Here is a 21,813-nt window from a genome sequence, read left to right on the forward strand (position 1 = left end):
ATTTGGGGAGGAGGACTCTCCCACCAGCTGGGCTTTGGTTTGCTATAAAAGCACGGAATGGTTTAGGTTGGAAAAGATCAGCGAGTCCAACCCTTAACCCAGCACTGCCAAATCCACCACTCAACCATATTCCTGAGTCTTTAAGGCTCCTTTAGGAAGATGCTGCTCCCATCTCCAAGAAGTGTCCTCTTAACAAGGGCTGAACTGGACTAGGACACAAACAGTGGCATCTTTGGGATGGGAGAGGATCCTCCAGGTGCAAAAAACATCATCACCACGCTGAGGGGGGAGTTACACAGCACGAAGATTCTGCCTCGGGCCTACAACAAAGACACCCAAAGCACTCGGCACTGGAGTAATTCCTTTTATTTCACACAGGGAAGTGTTCAGCCAGGTTGTGTAGAGACCTTCCCAACACAGGGACAGTTCTGCTCCAGGATCAATTCCCACCTGCTCAGCAGTGCTCATTAGCAGGTGGGGCCTGGGGAGCTGTTCCCCAACAATCACACAGCGAGGCGCCGCACACGCGGGAAAAAAAAACCCTTTCCCAAAGGCACCTCCGGAATGTCCCTCTCCCCAAACACAAGCTCCAGCTCAGGCACACACAGGGGCATCCCAAACAGAGCCTGGCCCGCTTTTTCCAGACAGGAATTTTCTACTCTCGTGTCACTGAGCACAGACCTTGCAAGGCATGGTTCAGGTGTGAACATCCCCGTGCTTTATTCTGCGACCCGACCAGGACAAGACCCATCGTTTCCTGATTTGTCAGCACACACACTGAGGGAACTCTGAGATGCCAGGATTTCACTGCCACATGACCTTTTACACTGACCACAGCTACTGAAAAACTGGCATAGATTTAACCAAATCCCAGTCTCAGTCCAGTATTAGACAGATGCACAATGTACTTACTTAGAGCTTCGCTCCTCTCTCTTCGTTTTCATGCTGTTTGGTTCGCTTTGCATTTTTGTTTCAAGTTCAGAAACCTTATTAAAGTTGTTATGGAAAAAAATAAATTCATTACTCAACATCCTCAATTTTTGTTCAAAATGGAATGATCCTCTTTCCTATTTTTTTTTTCTTTCATTTACAACTGGTTCCATTCAGTTTGACTGTTTTTATCTTTTCTATTTATAACCAGCACCAAGAAGAAAATTACCATGGATACAGTACATATGCAAATTAGCTAATGGAAAAATATATACATTTCACTCTGTAATGAGAAAACTTAAATGATATTATTGCCATGGAGAATACATCCCTGTATTATAATAAAATATCAAGCAATAATCGACTGCTAAGATTCTTTTCCACCAACAAAAAATAGCACCATACATGAGATAGTGAGAATCTACACTCAATAACACAATTGTGCAACTAGAAATGTACAGTACTTTAGTAACAGTACAGAGTATTGTTTACACAATAAGGAAATACCACCACTGTAATCAAAAGAGCATCAGTCTCTTACCAACAACTAAAAAAAAAAGTATTGTCATAGATACACTGAGACAAACAGCTTTTCTTTTCACCAGAATGTGGTAACTGAGGGCAGAGCAGAGCTGTGAATTCATAGTAAAGCTCCTATAAAATGATACAAAACAGAAGTGCAGGAGTATTGGAGATAATTAAAGTTGTTATTGCTATTTTTCTGGCTAGTATAAGATGGGAAGGTTGTCACCATCTGAAGTGAGAGAATGTAATAACACGGAGCTGTGTTGCGCCACCAGTTTTTAATTAATGTTGGGTTTTGATTCTAAAGCATAAAAGGTTGATGCATGCTAATCTGTGAGAGCAAGGGAGGTGGTTTTTTCAGTGCTCAGACAGTCGAAAAAATTCCTTGTAAATTCATGTTTCCTTAGGTAAGACCCAGAACTCGGACCCAAATGTTCTTTGGGTCCAGAACCCAGGAGAGTGGGACAGGCCACAGGTCTAACCAGCTTTGTATCCTGCTCTGGCCAGTGGCCAGGAGTGAATTATTACTGAAAAACAGAAGAGCTAAAATCCTTCCTTCTCCTATGTACCTCTCCAGGAGCCCCCCTTTGCCTAGAGAGGGTGACAGAGCAGCACCAGAAGGAAAACGTTCCCCGCTGTTGAAAAGCACCTTTGATTCCCAGCAATGATAAATGCACGTGTTACAGTGCCACGAAAACGGAGAAACCCGACGGCAAATCCTTCCCCAGCCCAGCCTGAGCGTTCCTAACGCCACAAATGTTCAGCAAGGGGGTGGCATTTCACTGAGCTGGGCCACTTCGTTGGGCAAATGTTGCCCCTTAAGAGAAAAACAGCAAACTCCCAGCTGAGGGAGGGGTGTAAAGGAACCCAGAGGTGGCTGTGGGGGCAGGGAGGCAGCAGGGACAGTCCCAGTGTCACTGCAGGCAAAGGGGAAAATACTGCTGTGAATTAGCAATATAAACCAGGTCCTCCAAGCTCTGATCTCCTGGAACTTTCTCCTGAGCAGTTTTTCTACCTGTTCATTTGCCCCATTGAATAGCACCCTGGTATTGCCTAAACCTTCCCTGTCACCCCTGCCTGCAACATTTTCCACTGATTACTTACACAACCTCTGTGTTTGGGTGACAGGGTGGGAATAGCAGAAAAAAAAAGAGGTCTGATCCTGATTATAAGTTGCCAAAAAAACACCCAGTCTAACAAAAACCAAGCTGGAATCATTTCCCTGACAGAGAAAGTCATCTGAGGCATCGGAAAGCAGATTTGTTTGAGACAGGCATGAGAGAAAAAAGGGTGTGCAAAGGTGCCTTTGTGCATCAGGCCAGCCCTGCTGTGCACACACACTCCATTGGCACTAACGAGCAGAAATGCAAATGTGAAGCCCACCCAGTGTTAGTCTGTGCTGAACATTATCCCCCTCCTGTGCTTGAAAAATTTAGCCCTTAATAAAATGCTAATGGGTTATCGCAGTGAGGTCCTGGATGTGGAAAGGACTGTCACAAGGAGGGAAAAGTTGCTTTAAAGGTATGTTTGGTACTGAGAGTCTTTATCCCTCTTTGCACTGAAAAAAAAAGAGACAACAGCAACAAAGACAACCTGGGGCCAGGTGGGAGCTGCAATCCAGGGGCTGGGGGAGTAGCTGGGCTTGGTTCTGTGCTCAGATCCCAGGAGTAAAGCAGTCCCAGGCAGTTCTAGAGCAAGCACAAAGCTGTGATTATCCAATTCCTGGCAGGAGGAGGGAGCTGAAACTTGACCACGGCCCCACTGGCCTTGGGCCCCGGCACGGGAAATGATACCCGTTGGAGCAAGATGTGACAGGGAGACACTGATCTGTGTGTGACAACAGAGGGGACAGCCCCTGCCCTGGGCAGAGCTCCTGTTTCAAGCCTCACATCACAGAGAGGAGTTTGGTTTAAAGTGCAGAGACATGGAGGGGGGTATCGTGTGTGCAGCACCTGATCCGACAGCACCGATCCGATAGCACCAAACCTGACAGCACCACAACAGGGGCACAGGGAGCACCCCCAGAACCCAGGAAACTCCCAGCCCTTACTGAAAGCAGTGGGAGTCTGAGCTTTAGGGCTTCCACCAGCTCCAGGTTACACTCTGAATGCCTTGTATCCCTGACTACTTTGGACTCAAAAGGCTACAAAACCTCAGCTGTGCTCAAGAGCCCAGGGACAGGAGACACCTGCTGTGCTCCCCACTGCGTCCTTTTCACAAAGGTTGTTCCAAATCCAGTTTCTGTTCCAACTTTATCCAGTTTCACGGTCCTCAGAAAAACCAACAGTCTCATTATCTGATTGACTGCGAAAAACTGGAGAGAGATTAGGCCAAGCAATCCCTCACTGAGCTCTACTGCACAGAATGATTTCTGGCTTCTCCCATCTCATGTAAATGGTTCTTGTTTAAAAAACCCACTATCTACGGCTGTTAAAAAGCTTCCACTTCATTAAGCCCAGAGAAAAATTAGGCTTCATAAAAGAAACTCTATTATTCTGGAGGAAAGAGAGAGAGGATTGTTTTTTAAAATTAGAAAGAAAAGCAGTCCCTATTAGTGGCTCTAAAAATATGACTTGGAACGTTGGATATAATTATACTAAGTTTTCTGTAGGATTTTCAGAGATGTCCATCCTCTGCTATCAGTTTTCAAAAGCTTTTACAGCAAATCCTCTCTTTAAATTAAGCCTTTCATTTATGCACGTCCCTCCAAGCCCACCCTACAGTGGGAAAACTGCTGGGAGTCGAAAACATCAGATGAAAGCCAAGATTAAAAGATTAAGTAATGTCTCTACCTTTGCTGAATTACTTTGCCAGAGGCCTTCCTCCATGGAGGTACCATAACCTTATCCAAAATGATCACTTTGCAGCTCTTGTCCTTTCCTTTAATGGTAGCAAGCCATCCAGTGGCCGGTGATTTAATATATTAAAAGTAAAAAGCATTAATGAAAAACGTAAGGATGTCAAAAACACTCTATAAAACGATTGGCTCCTTGAGATGACCCTTTCTGGTTGTTGTTTTTCAGGTGGATGAGCGGATGACTTTGGTATCCAGTCTGCAGAGTTGGTTCCAAGTCTCACTGGGTTTGCTTTGGGATCCACCACACGTTGTAGCAACTCGTGAAGTTCCAGCACTCAGACCTACTTAGTCCGTGATTCACACACCACCAGCTGGAATACTCCAGGAAGCAGCACAGGTTCATTAACTCTTCTGCTGCATCTTGTTTGCATAAAAGTCTCTGCAGGTCTGGCAGCAGCGCTGGTACCACCGCATGTCCTGGCACAGGTTCTTCTCCCGGATCACCCTGCAGTACACTGTCCACTGGTCCCCCGTGCACTTGTAGGTGAGAGCAGCTTTGGGGGAGAGAACAGAGCACAGACTACCACGTTAGCCAGGGGACAGCATGGCAGGTGTGATCCAAACCCCTGCCCCTGAGGGAAGAAGGGGCCACCCTCGCTGGCAGCACTGCGGAGCAGATGAGGTTCTTGCTACTAAAGCATCTTGGAAGTGCTTCCTTCCTTCCTTCCTTCCTTGGACATGCAAACCTCCTCAGGTTGCACCTGCTTTGTCTCAGGGACAAACAGGCCAGGATGAACAAAATGACTAAAGCATCAGCCCAGATTTAAGCCCAGGAACTCCTCACAGTCAGTGGGAAAGAACACCTGAGATAGACCTGATGAATCTGAGGTGAGACTTCATATAATAGAAACTGAGCCACAAACAAGGCTAGGACTAACATTTTAGAGGTCCAAGGTCCCTCAGAAGTTGTGAAGTAAGACAGGAAGGATGTGGAGGCAGTGAAATGGTTCAGGTGCTTGAGAGACAGGTAAACCCCTTTTCAGTGAGACACAGATGTAAAAAACACGTGAGGTGACCCCCCACACTTAAATCCTTCTGCAATCAGGATGAAAACCACTCTGGAGTGGGGACAAGGCAGCATGGGTTTTGTAGACTACTGAAATTTTTTTCTGTGTAATTTTTTTTTTTTTTTTGGTGATGTTTCCACTGCAGAAAACAGAAAATTCTGTTTAAAGATAATCCAATTAGAATTGTTTATAAGCAAGAGGAGCAAAGCACTCAATGGTATATCTTTCTGTTAATATCAAATATCATCGTTTCTGGCCCTGGTGATTCCAAGCCTGGTTTAGAAACAAAAGCATCCCAAATTACTTGCAGATTACTTTCAGCAGGGACTCGAGCCTCCTCAGTCTTCTAAACACGTGAGCGTTTTATTGCTTTGTCCTAAAACGTGAATTAGGATGGATTTCTTGTCTCATCAGTGTATCAAGGGCTTACGTCTCAAATGAAATGTTTTCCTTCCACTACGTTCTTAGTGCTAAAATATCTGGGAAGTGCTCTCACATGTTCTTTACCAAGAGGGGTTAGAAGCCCCTCAGTGTGACTGACTTTGCAAGAATGAAAGTTCCCTTTTTTTTTTTTGTTTAAACATCTGGTAAACTTTTGGGAAACAAATTTCAGTTCAGAAGCTTCAAGTCCACTCTTAGTTTGAGTGTTACTCAACACTGGACAGTGCTATTAGAAAATGGTTCTCTATTATTTAGCAGCTCTGTGTTTTCAGGTGAGTTCGAGGCTTCTAAGCCAGCTCAGCTGTGAGGGAGGAGGTTGTTCTTCCTGGTAAATTCTTAGAGCATTGTTTACAACCCACACTCTTGCACCAAAATGTGATGGGAGGCACTGATGTGGCTGTGTCAGAGCAGCTGATTCATTAATTCAGCTTCACCTTACTGGTGATGATGTGTGAAATGTAAAGAAACCAACTTGGTTCTTGGAGCTGTGGCTGAACACACAGGGATGAAGTTTGGAAAGAAAGTGTATTTATATTTTTATCCCCTTATAAACTGAGTAAATATGATGTGGAAAATCATGGGGTTCCCCCAAATTTGTATTAACAGAGGCCTTAACAAGTGACCTTTTTTAAATCCAGTGTTAAGGTGTTTCAGGAAACAGATGGCTTATCACCATATTCCCACCTCAGCCAGGGACACAGGGGATGCAGGAAGGGTGAGGAGAGGGACAGAGACAGAAAATCACAGGAAGAGGCTTGATTTGCCTCCCTGGGCAAATCAATTCATCAAACCACATTCACGTGGCAGCAGATGAAAGGGAAAACCCCCAAACACTGATGCTCTACTTTTCAAGGTCATGCAGTTCCCTTGGGGCGCTGATGAATAAATGATCACACTTCACACTCACTGCAGCACAAGGCGAGTGTGGAGGTGTTTGTGGTGGAGAAAGGTACACCTGCCTCACCTCTGTGATCAATCAATCAGCCAAACAATCACCCACCATTTGTGTGCTCCTGTTGCTCTCTCCAGTGCTCTCTAGCCAGTGCCGAGCGCTCGGGCAAAGCCTGAGGCAGGGATTTGCCAGGACATACCCACATTGGAGCTTCATTCTGGAGTCTGCCTGGGGCTGCCCTCTCCTAATTTCTGGGCAATCTCTGAAGCCCCACTGTCCCCACCCTGGGCTTTGCCTGGCCCTTCCCAGGTGCCACCTTCCCCACCCCCAGGGCCCCGACTCACCGAGCCTGGGCGAGGTGATGGTGTTGACGTTGATCCTCTCGTTGCAGACCTCCTGGTGGCACTGCCTGTAGGCCGCTGGCTTGGCCAGCACGGGGCACTCGCTGCCGTGGCGCCCCGTGACCTTGTGCATGCACTGCACCACCCGCGACTGCAGCCCCTTCCCGCAGGTGGAGGAGCACTGGGGGAGAGAGCACACTGAGACACAGGCCGGGCACGGGGGGGTCCACATCCTGCACACCAGAGTCATCCTGTCAGCCAGGGACCTTCACACCTTTGTCCAGGATGGTTCTGCACCTTGAGGGGGAGCTCTGAGCAGAGGAACCCTCATGGCACAGGGAGGGGAGTTGTTGTCTTTCTGTCTGGACTTGCCTTGAGTCCGTCTACTCTATGACTGTCCCTGTGGATGCCCGTGATTCAAGCAGGCAGAAACGCAATTCCCTGCACTGGCCATGAAGAGGCAAAGCTGGAAAATGTGCACTGCTTAATTATGGACCGGCAGCTTCCGCCTCCCTCTCCACGAGGGACAGAGCGGTACTGGCTGCCTTGGCTTAAAATTCCCCTCCAAGACTTGGATGGTCCAGCAAGGTTTCCTCCACAGACACGGTGGCCAGGCACTGCTCTAAGATAAATCCCAGGACTGCAGCAGAGGCTGGCAGCTCCTGCATGCCCAGACCTCTGAGAAGCTCTGCCTCAGACAGGAGAGAACACATCAGGCATTCCAGCATTCCCTCCCATCTACCCCTGCTAACTGTCTGGCACTTGCCTGTCCTCCTGGGAGCAATTGCAAACTGTACCCAGGAGTTCTGGCTGCCATCAGCCAGGAGGCCCAGGCTGTTTATACACTCTCTTTGTTGTCCTACAATGGGAGTCCCTCCCTCTTCCTCTGGCCCAGTCATTTGTGATTTACAATGTCCTACTTGCACGCTGCTCAGTTTTAATAAAGCAAACACAGGGAGCACAGGGAGGTGCACCAGCTGGAGTTAATAAAAGAACCTTGTATTTAACATAAAGAAACAATGGGTTGCAGGACTTGGGTAAGATTCCTGTTTCTGCTAAAGCCACACACAAGCAAATGATGGGGGAGAGGAGGAGGTGAGGGAACACTCAGGAGGTATCAATAGGATGATGTAAAAAATGACGATTTTTTTTTCTGTCCTCTGCTGTTCCTGATCAAAGCCAGGACACTGGAGCTTTCTCCCTGAAAAACACCATCACCTCAGAGTGGTAATTCTCAAAAAGAGAATGCCAAACATTGAAGAAGCTCAGAAGATGGGCAGCACTAAGGTTGGACTGAAGTCCAAGTACAAAGGATGTGTGTGCAGTGTGGATGTTGTAAGACTGGTACCCAAGGGCAAAACACAAGGATGTGTGTAGGCCTCTTCTCCCATCCATGAGGTGAGCACAGCAAAGATGTGGTCATTTTGTTCTGCAGATATCACAGGAAACCCCTGCTGCTTCTCAAAGACCACAAAGCAGTAAAGCTTTGCTCTTCATATGATTTTCTCCTTTAGTCACTCACATCAATGACAGTTTATTAAACACATTTCTTACATTTGGTGAACTCACCAAGTTTGTATTTGCCCATCTCTTAATCTTCCCCAGTGCTTCACTGCTTTTTACTCCTATTTTTTCTCCCAGTGCCTTTCTCTAGGACTGAATTTGTCCATTTGGAACAATCTCTGGCTCAGACCCCTTGTGGACTTTGCCACTGAGTCATCCTGGGGTGCAGCTTTACCTCCCTGTTTCCAGCTATGCAGTCCTCTCCAGGACCTGGAATTTTAGTATTCTGAAGGCAGCTGTTGTGCTATATTAAAATTCTACATGTATTTTGGAACCTAATTTTTTTTAAAAAAATAAATAATTCTGGGGTTTTGCTGTTTACAATCTTCTTATTTCAATTTAGGGTCAACTAGTTTATGGCAGATACTTTTGCACTTAGATTTTCAGATGTTGGATTTAGTCACTGTCTGTTAATACCTCAACAATAGTTATGGATTTAGGATTATGCTGAATGAACCCTTCCCTTCCATTCCCTACAGAGAGCTATTCCAAAAAGCAATTGTTAAAGTCCCTTATTGAAAACCCCCCTTCATAACTTGAGCTTCTGCAGTGAGATCTGGGCATTCCCTTAGTTTTGGGTGTCCCTCTGCTCTTCCCTAGCACTGTGTGCCCTCAGTGACTTCCCCCAGCCTGGAATCCACCCACTGGATTTGAAGAGAACAGTTTTTATCCTGAGAAATGCAGCTGTTAGGCCCTTCCACATCACTGGTCAAGTGCAACCTCTAATCCTCAGGATTTCCACGGCACTTTTAGCCTTCCCAGTGCTTTCCTAATCCTAATCCTCCCCAAACTCCCTGCAAGGGGAGCGAGTTGGACATCCCTTTTACAAACAGGCAGAAAACATCCCAGGCCAAGGGGTTCCTTCCCATGATTGGAACACGGTGAGTCTGAAACCTCTGCCTTGTAAGCGCTCCCTGTGCTTCCAAATGCTCTTAACAGAGGGTGACAGAGTGGGGAAAGAAGGAAAAAAAAAAAGGAAAGAAAACAACATTTTTCTCATCAGGTGAATCAGGTGTTCAGATACCAACGTCCAAACACTCACCTGCCTTTGTCTGTGTTCCTGTCTCTGCATTTGTTAACCAGCAAGGAGGGCAGGCAAGTGAAACCTTTTTCCACACACGCTGCCAACTCCAGTCCTCAGACAAACAACAGCAGAGCTTTTGCCCCAAAGCAGTTTTATTCCTTCTCCTGGGAGACTGGGATCATCACCTATGCTATGCAATTAGTTTTTCACAGCCAGGAAGACAGATTTTAACATCTTTCTTGAACTCTTTAGGGCTTGGCAGCTAAAGGAAGGTTGGACATCTGGCTTATTTTAAGACGAAATTTTCAACTCTCTACTTGGATAGCCTCTTTCCTAGGAATTTCAATAGGAAGTAGGAATAGATACAAAATACATACAAAGGGGGAATTGTTACTCACGCTGCACTATGAAAAGAGGACATCATTAAAAGAGGCATAAAAATCAAACTCCAACTGAACAGCAAATTCCCATAAATACCTTCCCTCCTCCTCTGGACAGCTACAGGCTCTCTGTTCCCAAATGTTTATGGGGCAAGCAAGCAAATCCACAGAACAATTTTCAGGGCTGGATTCACTAAGGACAACCCACCAGCAAGTTGCCTCCTCTGGGAAGCTGGGACTTGGACAAGGGGTTGAGCAGAGATGCTGGTGACAAAAAAAAAAAAAAAGTGGATTTTCCCTTCCTCCAAGTACTGACAGAGATCCCTGTCAGGAAAATGGCACATGCAGAATTCATGGAGTTTAACCATAATGCCCTAAACTGACAATAGAGCCATTGTAAAGTGGAAATCCACCCCCATGCAAAGATCAAAGGATTGCTCAGCACTGTAAAATAGAGAGGGTTAATGACCAGTTACAAAAAATGGACCTAATGAGAGCCCCCAAGTTCAAACACGGCCTGAGAAGGCAAAAGAGAGACAAAAATGCCTCAATTCACATTCTTTGGCAGTAACATGCAAGCCAGTGGGGATATCCAGAAGGAAATAAACTCACAAATTGTCAAGGCAGCAGCTGCATTCATCAGCTCAAAGAAGATTTACTCACTGCAAAACTCCAACCTGAAGAGAGAGCTCTGGTTTTTCGACTGGAATGCTATTTCCACCTTAGGATACTGATCTGAAAGCTTGCACCCTACCAAAGGTGCTGACAGATGTCTAATTGCTTTGAAAGCAAATGCCTCAGGAGAATATCAGGTATTAAAACAGAATGAATTAACAGTAAGCGCTGAGATCTGTCAGGGCCTTCATCAACTCCTGATCTACAAAAGACAGACAGAGAGGGGAGAAAGAACGGATGGAGCCAGCGCAGAGCTCAGGGACACAGGAGAGAGACCAGGCCAAAGAACCCCTGTGTTGTCAGAGGGGACAGAAAAGGTACAGATTTCCCATCACAGAGGACAGGCCATGATGCCTTCAGGTTTGATCCCTTCAGGACAGGTTTGATCCCTTCAGGACAGGTTTGATCCCTTCAGGACTGAGTGGGATCACAAATCCTCGCTCATGCCTTAGCTGAGGGGCTGCTGGCGAGGCAGGGATACACTCAGACCACACATCACCTCTAAAATGTCACTTTTCTAACCTCTAAGGGACAGATGTTACCCTTTTTTTTTGCTTTTTCCAGCAGAAGGGCACAGCACCCCTTCAGCCAACCCTGATTTAGAAGGCTGATTTCTTGGAGGCAGACACAGTTCAAGATGACAATCATAGCTAATCTGCAGGAAAGATGTTTTTTCCTTGAAATTCATCACTCTGCAGCCATCTGATGTTTTAAGATACTGGTCTGTCCCCAGTTTGCTGCAAGCTGCTGAAGCCAAGGACAACAGCGTGGCCAAAGCTCCACTACTGAGCGATCCAGTCACGCTTTACTGACTTCAGAGTTCAACTATTTCGAGGTGTTAGGGCAGGGGAGAGTGTTTTTTTTCCCTCAGGGGGCTTATTTCTTGCCTCTGTGAAAGTCAGAAAGAAAGCAAGACAAGTTCCTATCAAGAACATTCTGACCCAGCATCTGAGATGAATGACAAAAGGTCCTGTAATTGCTCCATTCCCCGAGAGCTTAACGATGTACATAAGTGTGTTTTGAAAGCCAGTGCTCCACACACCTTCACATCAGGCTTTTTATGAGTATCACTAATTCAAACTCCACAGTTCCAGCTGAAAAGCAGTGTGCAACACGCTTTCATAAACACTGGGTCAACTTTCACCACGGCATCATGCTAAAGAAAGAAATATCTGCCTCTTCACTGATAAGATCTAATCAGCCTGAAGCAAACTGTAAGCTGTTTTTCAAGCTTCCCTGTTTTTTTTTCTTTCCCCCTTTTTTATTCTTCTTTTTGAACCCCAGATCTGTAAAAGAACATATCTGGTCTTGCTTACAATAAGCTTTGATTTGGAAACTTTTGTGAAATGACTGATTTGTTTAATTTAGCCATGGAACAAAAAAAAAAAAAGCATACCCTTCTGACTCAGTAGGGGAAGAAACAACAAATTATGGCAGCAAATGCTCGTGGCTGATGTGACGGTGTCTTAGCACGAAAAGGGAGAACTAATTTTTGCAAACTGCCTACGGGGTTGCTTTCAAACTGCTCAACCCCGAGACCTGAGCAGCACACCCAGTTTGTCTCAGTGCACAGTTCAGGCTGACTCTGCCATTCTCAAAAGTTGCCTTGTGTACAGAGAGTTCAGAGGGCTGAACACATGAATATCCTGGGCAGTGACAGTGCCCCCAGGTACCTGTGCAATGGAGCCCAGGTGGATGCTGATGAAATGTCATTGAATCCAACTTAGAACTCAGGCAGAATTTACTTCTCACAGGGTTTCAAACTGGATTTCAAGAGCAGGATCGAGCAGAGCTGTGAAATGATGCAGCACTGCCCACGGGGTACCACATTCTAGCATGTCACCTACAGCACGTGTGCAGGTACAAAGTGGAAATACTCCAGAGCTTATTCCACCTGAAAAACTCCCAAGTGTAAAAGGCGAAATGAAGCTCATTTTAAGAAACCCAGACAGGAATGGCCAGCCATGTAACCCTGGGATCACAGAACTCAGGCCAGGCTGGATGTTCACAATTCCCCATCCCATAGCAGCACGTGCAAGGCTTTCAGGGGCTACCTGAGCTCCAGTCCCGCCCTGAGTCCTGCCCCAGATGTCAGCCTGGAAGAGTATCCTGGGAGATGAAGCCCCACTGAATGCATAATTAGATATTATTAGTTAGCCATCAGTTAATGATCAATGCTACCTCAGTGCAATTTATTAAAAAAAGTAATTAAACCGAGGACTCCTTCAGGATTATTTAACTTCAGCAAGAGGCTGCTCATCTCTGCCATCTCAGTCCTGCCTGAGCATTCGCCAGACGTGGAGCTACTCAGCTTTGACACGTTGCTAATTAACACTGCATTTCATCTCTCTGCACAGTCAATCAAGGGACCACCAGCAGACTGATACTAATTGCCCCGTAAAGGTGTTCTGGGAGACTGTCACCTTAATGCCTCAGTAGTTATTACAAATCTCAGAAGGCTACTGGAAAGACTGCAAAATTACAGCAGTCCCTGCTAATAATATATATGGTGTGCTGGAAGGACTTGAGGGGAAAATCCTCTCCATATAAGTACTACCAACTTTAAATGCTGAATTTGAAATGCTCACATTTTTAAAAACATGATCCCAGCCACTGTAACATCTCAGAGTAACTGAGAGAAAATGAATGCCAACACATTTGAACACGCTTGTCTTTCACTCTTTCTTCCCTTTCACATTAAAAGGAAAGCATAAAATAGTCACGATGGAATTTCATTTCCCATCCACTGATCTTGGTGTGGAGGCTTTAACTCTCCATCAAAAAAAATGCACTTAATGGACCAGGCTTTTAAATAAAAATATCAAAAAAAAAAAAGAGGGAAGTTTACTCTTCCAGTTAATAGGATGACTGGAGGTTGCACTGGAATATGAGACAGTAACACTGAGGAAGAACGTGCTCCACTTCAAACAAAACACTGATTGATCTGGTCTTTTTGTAGCACGATCTCCTTTACCGAGGAACCTTCAAAACACTTTGTGCTATGGATGTCCCCAGCAGAGGTGAGCTGTGCAATTTGTTGTGCAGTCAAGGAGCAGTCAGTGGCTCCTGGAGCCAGCACTGCCCAGGGGAATGACACAGCCAGCACTGCAGTTGGCATCTCTTCCCTTTCCATGCCCGGCTTTCCAGCTAGAGCTGCACTGACTGGGGCTGGCTGAGGCCTAGACCAAGCTCAGTCTTGTTCTGGTACCATTATAAAACATTTACCCCTCTGAGCACAGCTGGAGACATCCCACAGACGGGGGGACAGAGAATCAAAGAGCAAAAGGGATGGGATTCACCTCACTGATGAATTGTGCAAATTAAAGTCCTCGTATGATACAACCAACTCTGGGCCAGAGGAACAAACCACAGGGAGCCACAGTTGAGAGCAGCCCATGGACTCAGATTCAGATGCTCTGGCTCCTGGTCATGTCTAGGAGCACAGAAGCAGAGGGTTTGAATCCTAGAGCTTGCTGGGTCCTCTCCTGTCACATCCAGCTCCACCACCTTCTGGAGAACACCTGGTGTGCACCAGTGAGGCTGGAGACAACCTCCCAGTGCTGCTGAATGCACACAAATCAGGAGGATGTTTGCTGAGGCAAAGTGGCAGGGCAGGGTTTGTCAGCTCTGCTGTGCCACTGCAGTTTGAAGCCACCGTCCCTCCTGCAGAGTCTTCTCCCGATTCGACAAGAAAAATTATTTTCTCCAAGGCAGAAGATGAACTCAGTTACGACCTTAACGAAGAATTAACAAGTTGTCCATGGTTTATCATAAACAGATGTTGGGTCAAGCCATAAATTTGTAATGAACGTTAGAACAAAGGGCAGTTTTGCTTCTATATTTATAACAGCTTTGAATACACCTCACAAACCACAGCTGTCCTTGATTTACTCCTCTTATCATGTAATGGGAATTAATCATTAAAAGTGAGGCATATAGAGGATTTTGTTGATGTTCCCAATCATTTGGAGCTTGGAAAATATGCCTTCCTGGCACTGGAAGATTGTAGAGTACTTTTGGAAAGAAACCAAACCCCAACCCCAACATGTTTTCTGGTGCACTGCAAGGCTGGGGGGGTTTATCTCTCATAGAATAAGACCTACTGAAATCCTGCCAGGACAATTAATTTGCAATTACAAATCCTTGTTACCACCCACAGTGATGAATGACTGCTGATCTCCTGTATGAAACACCTCAATGTCTGGCACAAAGCCAGCACTTTACTTATAGGAAATTAGGTTTTTTTTTTTCCCCCTCTCCCTATTGTTAATATTCTCCTGGGATGAAAACCCACAGGCTCAGCAAAATACTGTAAAGGAATTGGCAACTACTGATGCTCAGGGAGGGCAGGTGGCTATAGGTGGTTTTTCAGATGTGCTTTATCACTGCTGACATTATTTGGCAACAAGAATATTGTTTAATGTAACGCTTTGCCAAGCTGATCCTCACTAGTGCTGTCCAGTTTCTGGAGTGTACAACCTCCCTGAATCCAGTGAAAGTTGTGCCAGGGGGTTATAAAAGATGGAAGGTGATAGAAAAAAAGATTTCTCCTCTACTTTCTCTCCCAGCTGAAGCCCAGCTTGAGGTGCCACACATTTATTGTCACCTCAGAGCGCGAATCCGGGGTGGTTCCTACCCAAGACCCGCAGATTTTGCACAGTCCATCAGGTCAGATCCTGCTCTGCACGGCACTGGCACAAGCCTGCATGAACTTAAGTGCCTGAATTAATCTGGATTTACACTAATGTAGGAGAGACTGATATCTGACCCACTGTGCTGAGTGAGATCCTTGGCTTGTGGCCAGCGGGTTGCAGAGAAGAATGAAGGACAGTTACCCTGGATTTACATGGGGTTATCTGAGATTAATATAGGCCTTAGTATTTACAGAGCACCTACTGTAACTGCAGAGAGAAAACATGGCAAAGCCAACATGCTCCAAGGCTCCTATGTGTCCTTCCTCTTCTAAAAATCTTTTCATTGGGCCAGGTAATATAATAGGTTAATGAGCTGAACTGTTGCCTGAGGGACAGAAGTTGCATGTTTAAACTTCCACCCAGGGAGCTGAAAATGCCCCTTGTGAAAGTCAGTGCTAACAATGGAGTCTGTAATTCCACCTTCCTTGATATAATACCAGTAAAAAAAAAAAATATAACGGGGAACCCTGAACCATTCTGCGCCCTTGGCTCCAAATTAGAGTATGTTGAGGTATGTAAAATACTGAGACAATTAAGTGAAACTGGAAATGAAGAAAAATCCATAAAATTCTCCCAGAGAACTGCTCTTGCTGTATAATCTTGTCCCCCCCTAGAAAGAGCCCAAAGGCCAACTGGGGGAAAGGAACTCAAAAAATACAGGCTTGGCCTGTACTTGTGCACGTGAATGCTTTCACAGAATCATAAGGGTTGGAAAAGACCTCCAAGATCAAGTCCAGCCTTTGGCAGAACACCACCCACAGCACTGAGTGCCACCTCGACTTGACTTTGTAACACTTCCAAGGGTGATGACTCCGCCAATTCCCTGGAGAGCCTGTTCCAACTGAAGAGAATTTTCCCAAAATCCAACCTGAACCTGCCCTGGTGCAACCTGAGGCTGTTTTCCCTGGTCCCATCGCCAGTCCCCCGGGAGAGGAGCCTGACCCCACCTCAGCACAACCTCCTTTCAGGTGGTTTAGAGAGCAGGGAGGTCTCCCCTGAGCCTTCTGTGCCCTGTCACATCACTGCTGGGGCAGAAGGGGAGAGAGCTGAGGACACAGGGGGAGTCTTGGGTAGCTAAAAAGCAGCCCCTGGTGCTGTTCACCCTCAAGCACCGCAGATCTGTCACCGCCACAGGCAGGCAAAACTCCATCTGCCCAGAGTGGGCCAGCAGTGCATCCCACATCACGAGGGACACGTCCTCCACCACTCCAGTGCCAAGGCTGAGTCCTGCAAATGCTCCTTCCAGCCCAGCCTGGAGCAGGGAATGGTGCAGCCCCGGGCTGTGAGTCCTGCTCAGCTTCCCAGAGAGCCACACGCACGTGAAGACACGCTCTGCTCCCAGGCTGCCCGCATTCCTCCCAGGAACGAGATCCTCCACCCTCCACGCAAAGTTTGTCAGCAAAAATATAATTCATCACGAAAGAATGAACTACTGTCTTGCTAAAGCATCAAGAGGCACATTTTCAGCAGTCTGGGAGGCTGAGGCAAGTGTTGGGAAACTGAGCAACCTGTGTTTGTTCTTCTGACCGGCACAGCTACAGCAAAAATGCAAAAACGCTTCCAGCACTAGAACATTTAACAGCTCAGATTTCAAACAAGGAGGAACTGTTTCAAAGCAGAACGAGTGTACAGAGATGTTTGTTTCTTTAGCTGAACGCAAACTGGATGTGGAATTTCCTCTTGGAAGAAAGGACTGGATGGGAGATGGCTTGGACTCCCTTTTGCATATTGCATCATATATAAAACAGGATGATATAATGGATTGCAATTCTAAAGAATCCAGGCAACAATAAAGGAATCATTTCAGGTTAGCACCTTCGGTGGGTCTTGGACTGTGCAATCCATCTTTCTATTTTGGTTCAAAGACCTGGGGGCCACAAACAGTTTATTTATGAACCTTATAATACCAATGCTGAGTTAAATGCTAAAAAATATTAATTACATCCCTTCAAGACAAGAGGTTTAAAAGAGAAGTGTCAGCAATGCAGAGAAGATGTGGAGGTTCCCAGTAACAGAACAACTCTCTGCCTTCAGAATTACAGCACAGCCTGGCGATCTCAAGCACTGGGCTAAAAGGACATTTAAATTAAGTTTATAGACCTGGCCTTATGTGTTTGCAAAGCAAAGGAGATAAATCAGTTCCTCGTGCAACATTTGAAATGTGCTGCAAATAAACTGGGAATATTCAAACATGACAGCCAGGACTGCTCCCTGAACCTCCTCAGTAAGCTCCAAAAGCTTTCCACAGCTACAACACACAGCAAGGACCACCTGCAAATAAACCTGAGTGAAAATGGAATAAAATTCCTCTTGCTTAGGGCATGGGCAGTGGCTGCAGAGCCCTTGCTGAGGGCAGGGGATGAGGTTTGGGCTGGTGGGTTCAGTTGTCAGACTGGCACAACCTTGCCTCCAGCCCTCACCTCCCCTGCCCAGGGTCTGAGAACACAAAACCAGAACTTGTCTGGCTCAGGTTTGGAGGTTTCACTGCTGCCCATCTGCTGGATGCAGCAGGATCCAGGATCTTATACAGGATAACCACATCCACTGCTGTCAGGAGTGAGTTATTCATACAGGGCTGGGAGCTGTCCCCTCACCCCAGAGTCCGTGTGCTCTACAAAACAACCGCTGCTAATACAAAAATAACACTCTGCCACTGCCACCCAAACAGCCTGTTCTGTTCACAAGTTGTATCTGGACCTGACTTTTTTTAAATGAGGTTCTGCCTCTTTCTCACACGACTTCCCGGCATCTTCAAAGGATCTTGGTTTGGGAAATGAAGGATCAGAGGCCAAATCACCAGGCAAGCTGTTTGCACACAAAGCATCAAAGCCCGTTATTTTAATCTGTGATAATTACCACTGTTAGTTCAGTCTTGCCTCCCTGATGATTCTTAACAATAAATAACAAACGCACGAGGAAATTAACTGCACAAAGTTGTTGCTTGTTCTGAGATCAATTTGTGTTAATAGAAAAAGTTTCCATCTTAGTCAGCACAAAGCTTCCTCACAGTGATTTGTACAGGACCGGGAACAAATGTTTTGCCGTGGAATTTTGCTCTGGAAGGATGAATTTTTTAAAGAGTTCACTACAGTCTAACTGCTACAGACTTTGTCCTTAAAGGAGGAGCTGTTGTAAGCTGGAGTTGCTGATAGCTGTAAAGTGCCCCTAAGTCCAAGCCCTGCATTAAAGCTTCTGGATCCTCATGATGAAAACCCCCCTCTCAGGATTTGTGAAGAATTGAATTCCACACCAAACATCTCAGCTATCTGTGTTTCTGGAACAATAAATTCTCTTCTAAGAACTGTCCCTTCCCATACCCTTCTCTAGCAATCCAGTGGTGCCTTTTTTTTTTTTACCCTTCTACTCAGAGAATAAGAATCTAATTGTGTGACCTAAGTGTCCAGTCAGAATTAACCAATATGTCTAGAATTTTAAGTGCTCATTATAAACCAAACCCAAGTCCAAGAACATCCTGCTGGACTCGCACAGGGTGAAATTCCTGGGAAGCAGAGCGCTGGCACAAGCTCTCTGCAGACAGAAGCAGGACACAAAATGCAGCACAGAAGTTTTTTCGTGCCCTCCTGCACAGGGAAGATCCTGCCCCTGAGTTAAGAATCACAAATAACAAAGGATTTTGCACTGAACCTGCCCTGCTCACATGCAGACATTAAATCTATCAGCAACACTATTTACTGTGACCAATGCACAAGTGCAGCCTCCCCAGCAGCGAGCCAGGGTCTTTATCAGATTGGAACTATTCACACAATGCTGAATTTTGGATCCATGTAATCAGTGGATACACAATTATTTCATATTCCTCCCTACGAAGACAATCCGGGGCAATTCGCACGCCAAAGCGTTTCAAAATTCCACAAATAAACAACTAAACAAATAATGTTATCTCACCTGTTAGCACGCGGGGGCTGTTAGTTCTGGCCAGCCTGCACAGGCTCTGAGCGCCAGGTTATGAATAAAACAATGTTCAATACTCTAAACATCTTGTGATACAAATTCCTGGCTCAGCATAAATGCAGACACTTCGCACGTGGCAGGTTCCTCCTGCATTCTCCAGCACTTACACCATCAAACCCATGTACCTCTGACAGGGCAGATACATAAATAATTGCAATTCCTACAAAAAAAAAATGCAGCCCCTGATAAGCCAAGTTGCCCATCCTGGGCCTCTGCTTCCTTGGATTTTGCTTGCTGGAGTTTGGGTTTTTGGAAAGCAAAGTGCAACTACCGTATCCCAGTGGTTTCTTGCACATTCTGTACATTCCAGAACGCAAAGTAGGCTTTTTGTTTTAAAGAACAGGACAGTTAGATAAGATAAAACCTAAACTGGACTATAATATTCCTGGGAAATTACAGTTCTTTATGCATAGGCAGAGTCAGCAATCAACAGACTGCAGGTGGTCGGAACGAGTCTAGGACTGGGTAAGTCCCAGACTAGGCTGAAATTCAGCTGCTGGTCTTGCCCCCCTGGTAATAAAATTGTGTATTGTCTGGCTCTGAATGCAGGGGAGAGGGAAGGAAAGGAGCTGGGACTGCTCTCAGTACCCTCTGCCCCTGCTCAGGTTTCCCTGTGCCTCCCCCCCAGGATTATTCAGCTTAGCAATGGTTCTCCCAAACCTCCAGATTAATCATTTCTCAGCTCCACAGTGATGCCTCGAGGGACACGAAACTCTCCACAGCCCCTTGAGAGATCCTCCCTCGTCTCAGTGAGCAGGTTCTGAACTCTTTTTAACTTTTTAACATATTTACACTCCAGGGAACCAATATCCTGCTATTTGCTTTGTAGCTTGCCCAGGCTGGACACAGGACACCTCCTCAGTTCCCTGCACTCTTTTCCATGGACTTCAACCTGTTAGAACTGTTCAGAGTCTGCTTTTTGAAACACGAAAGGCACTTTCAGCATCGTTTACAAAGCAGCTTTTTGACAACAAGTCCACCTGTGGTGGGAGCCTTGTGTGGGTTTTGCCTTTGGATGGTTAAGCTGTCAATTTATATTCATTTTTATCCTGCTTGGAATACTTTTCTCTGAAGTGATTTCTCTAATACATTTCTCTAAAGTTTGATGGGTCATATTCACAAGCCTCTGTTGCAATGTTTGATTTATAAATGGCATAACAGGTAGGTTTAAAGCCAAGCAATACTTTCCAAAACCAGTTAAAACCCTTCCTTAAAACTTTAAATTAATACAGACAGCTCTGTGAGCATCTTTGCACTTAATAAAAAAACAAACCAGGTAGTGTTTGTTGTTAAATCTGTTGTTACCTTGGACCAGTCGCCCGTTTTCCACTCGTAACAGCCTGTGTGATCCTCACACTCCTCCTCATCTCTCGGCCTGGTGGCTGCATCACATTTGCCTTGAGAGTTTGTGCAGGTCACTGTTCTTTTCTGGATCCCCTTCCCACAGTCTGCTGAGCACTGCAAAACAGAGTTTGGGGTTTGTTACAGGGTGTTTAGAAACGACAACTTTTACCTTGCTAACACAGCTCAGAGGAAAAGCTGGGGGTGAACACTGAGGAAAACTGATAATCTGTAAGATTTTACTACAGTAATCTCAGCCACTCATAAATCAGTCATTTGGAAAGCACTGTATCTGCCAGTGAAATATTTTACTGGTGAAAAGGGGCAATTCTGATAAAAACACCTTCTTTGAAAAATATCAGCTGGCTCTTTGCTGGAATTGGTGTTACAGATGAAAAAAACCACTAAATCTGGTGTTTAGGAGCTCATCATCCATGCTGAGAAAGCACACACTGAGATTTACAGCACAGAGCTGCCACATCCCTTGATGTATGATGGCTGATAAATGGTGGTGATAAATACAATTTTAAATCACAGCAGCAATATAAATGTTATAAATGTATTTCTGTAGCACGGTTTGGACTTATCACGGCAAAAATCACAGTTCTCACGTGAAACACATCCATCACCTTCACTTGCTGGTTTTCCATATGATGGTTTTCCATCACTGTGTTAATTCTGAAGGATTTTAACAAACCAACATTCACAGGAGTGGGCAAAAATTACCCACAAATGATTTTGTGTCTGGGCTCTGCGGAAGCAGCTTCTAAAGATAAAGAGCAGGGATACCTGGACAACCAGTTGTTACCTTTGCCAAAGGCTGGCTGGAAAATCTGTCTTAAGAGAGAATTTGTCTTGATTTCCTTGACCAGGTGGGAAAATGACACTGGCATGGATGGAAATCAGATTTCTGTTTTCAGTAATCAGTTTGGTAACAGAGCACCAGATCTGCTGGTGCCGTCCCAGCCTCTTAAATTCATGTCCCCACTCTGCCTGCTCTTCCCTCTCGTGCCACTGCAGTGGTGAAGAGTGAGGCATTTTCTTGCAGAGCCACTGGGGACAGGTGGGTAGAAAGATGATCTGTGTACCAGCTGAGATAAAAACCAACCTCCTCTGGCACGTCAAGTTTCTCCCCTTCAGGGGATCAGCAGGGGGAAGACAGTTGATCTGA

The 21,813-nt window shown here is 45.7% G+C and overlaps 1 protein-coding gene across 1 annotated transcript in view; it reads right to left on the reverse strand.

The window, feature by feature from the left end:
- Positions 1-393: 393 nt before the first annotated feature.
- Positions 394-21,813, reverse strand: part of ADAMTS17 (ADAM metallopeptidase with thrombospondin type 1 motif 17) — a 155,545-nt gene continuing 134,125 nt past the window's right edge. Inside the window, exons 21-23 of the mRNA XM_027904260.1 lie at positions 20,607-20,759; positions 6,997-7,174; positions 394-4,806 (exon numbers count right to left, since the gene is read on the reverse strand). Coding sequence (XP_027760061.1) covers positions 4,655-4,806; positions 6,997-7,174; positions 20,607-20,759 — 483 coding nt within the window. The 3' untranslated portion in view covers positions 394-4,654. The remainder of the gene's footprint in view (positions 4,807-6,996; positions 7,175-20,606; positions 20,760-21,813) is intronic.

The sequence above is a fragment of the Empidonax traillii genome, unplaced genomic scaffold (assembly GCF_003031625.1).
Source record: "Empidonax traillii isolate 1590-97213 ecotype Southwest subspecies unplaced genomic scaffold, ASM303162v1 scaffold1030:size276291, whole genome shotgun sequence".
NCBI classification, from domain to species: Eukaryota; Metazoa; Chordata; class Aves; order Passeriformes; family Tyrannidae; genus Empidonax; species Empidonax traillii.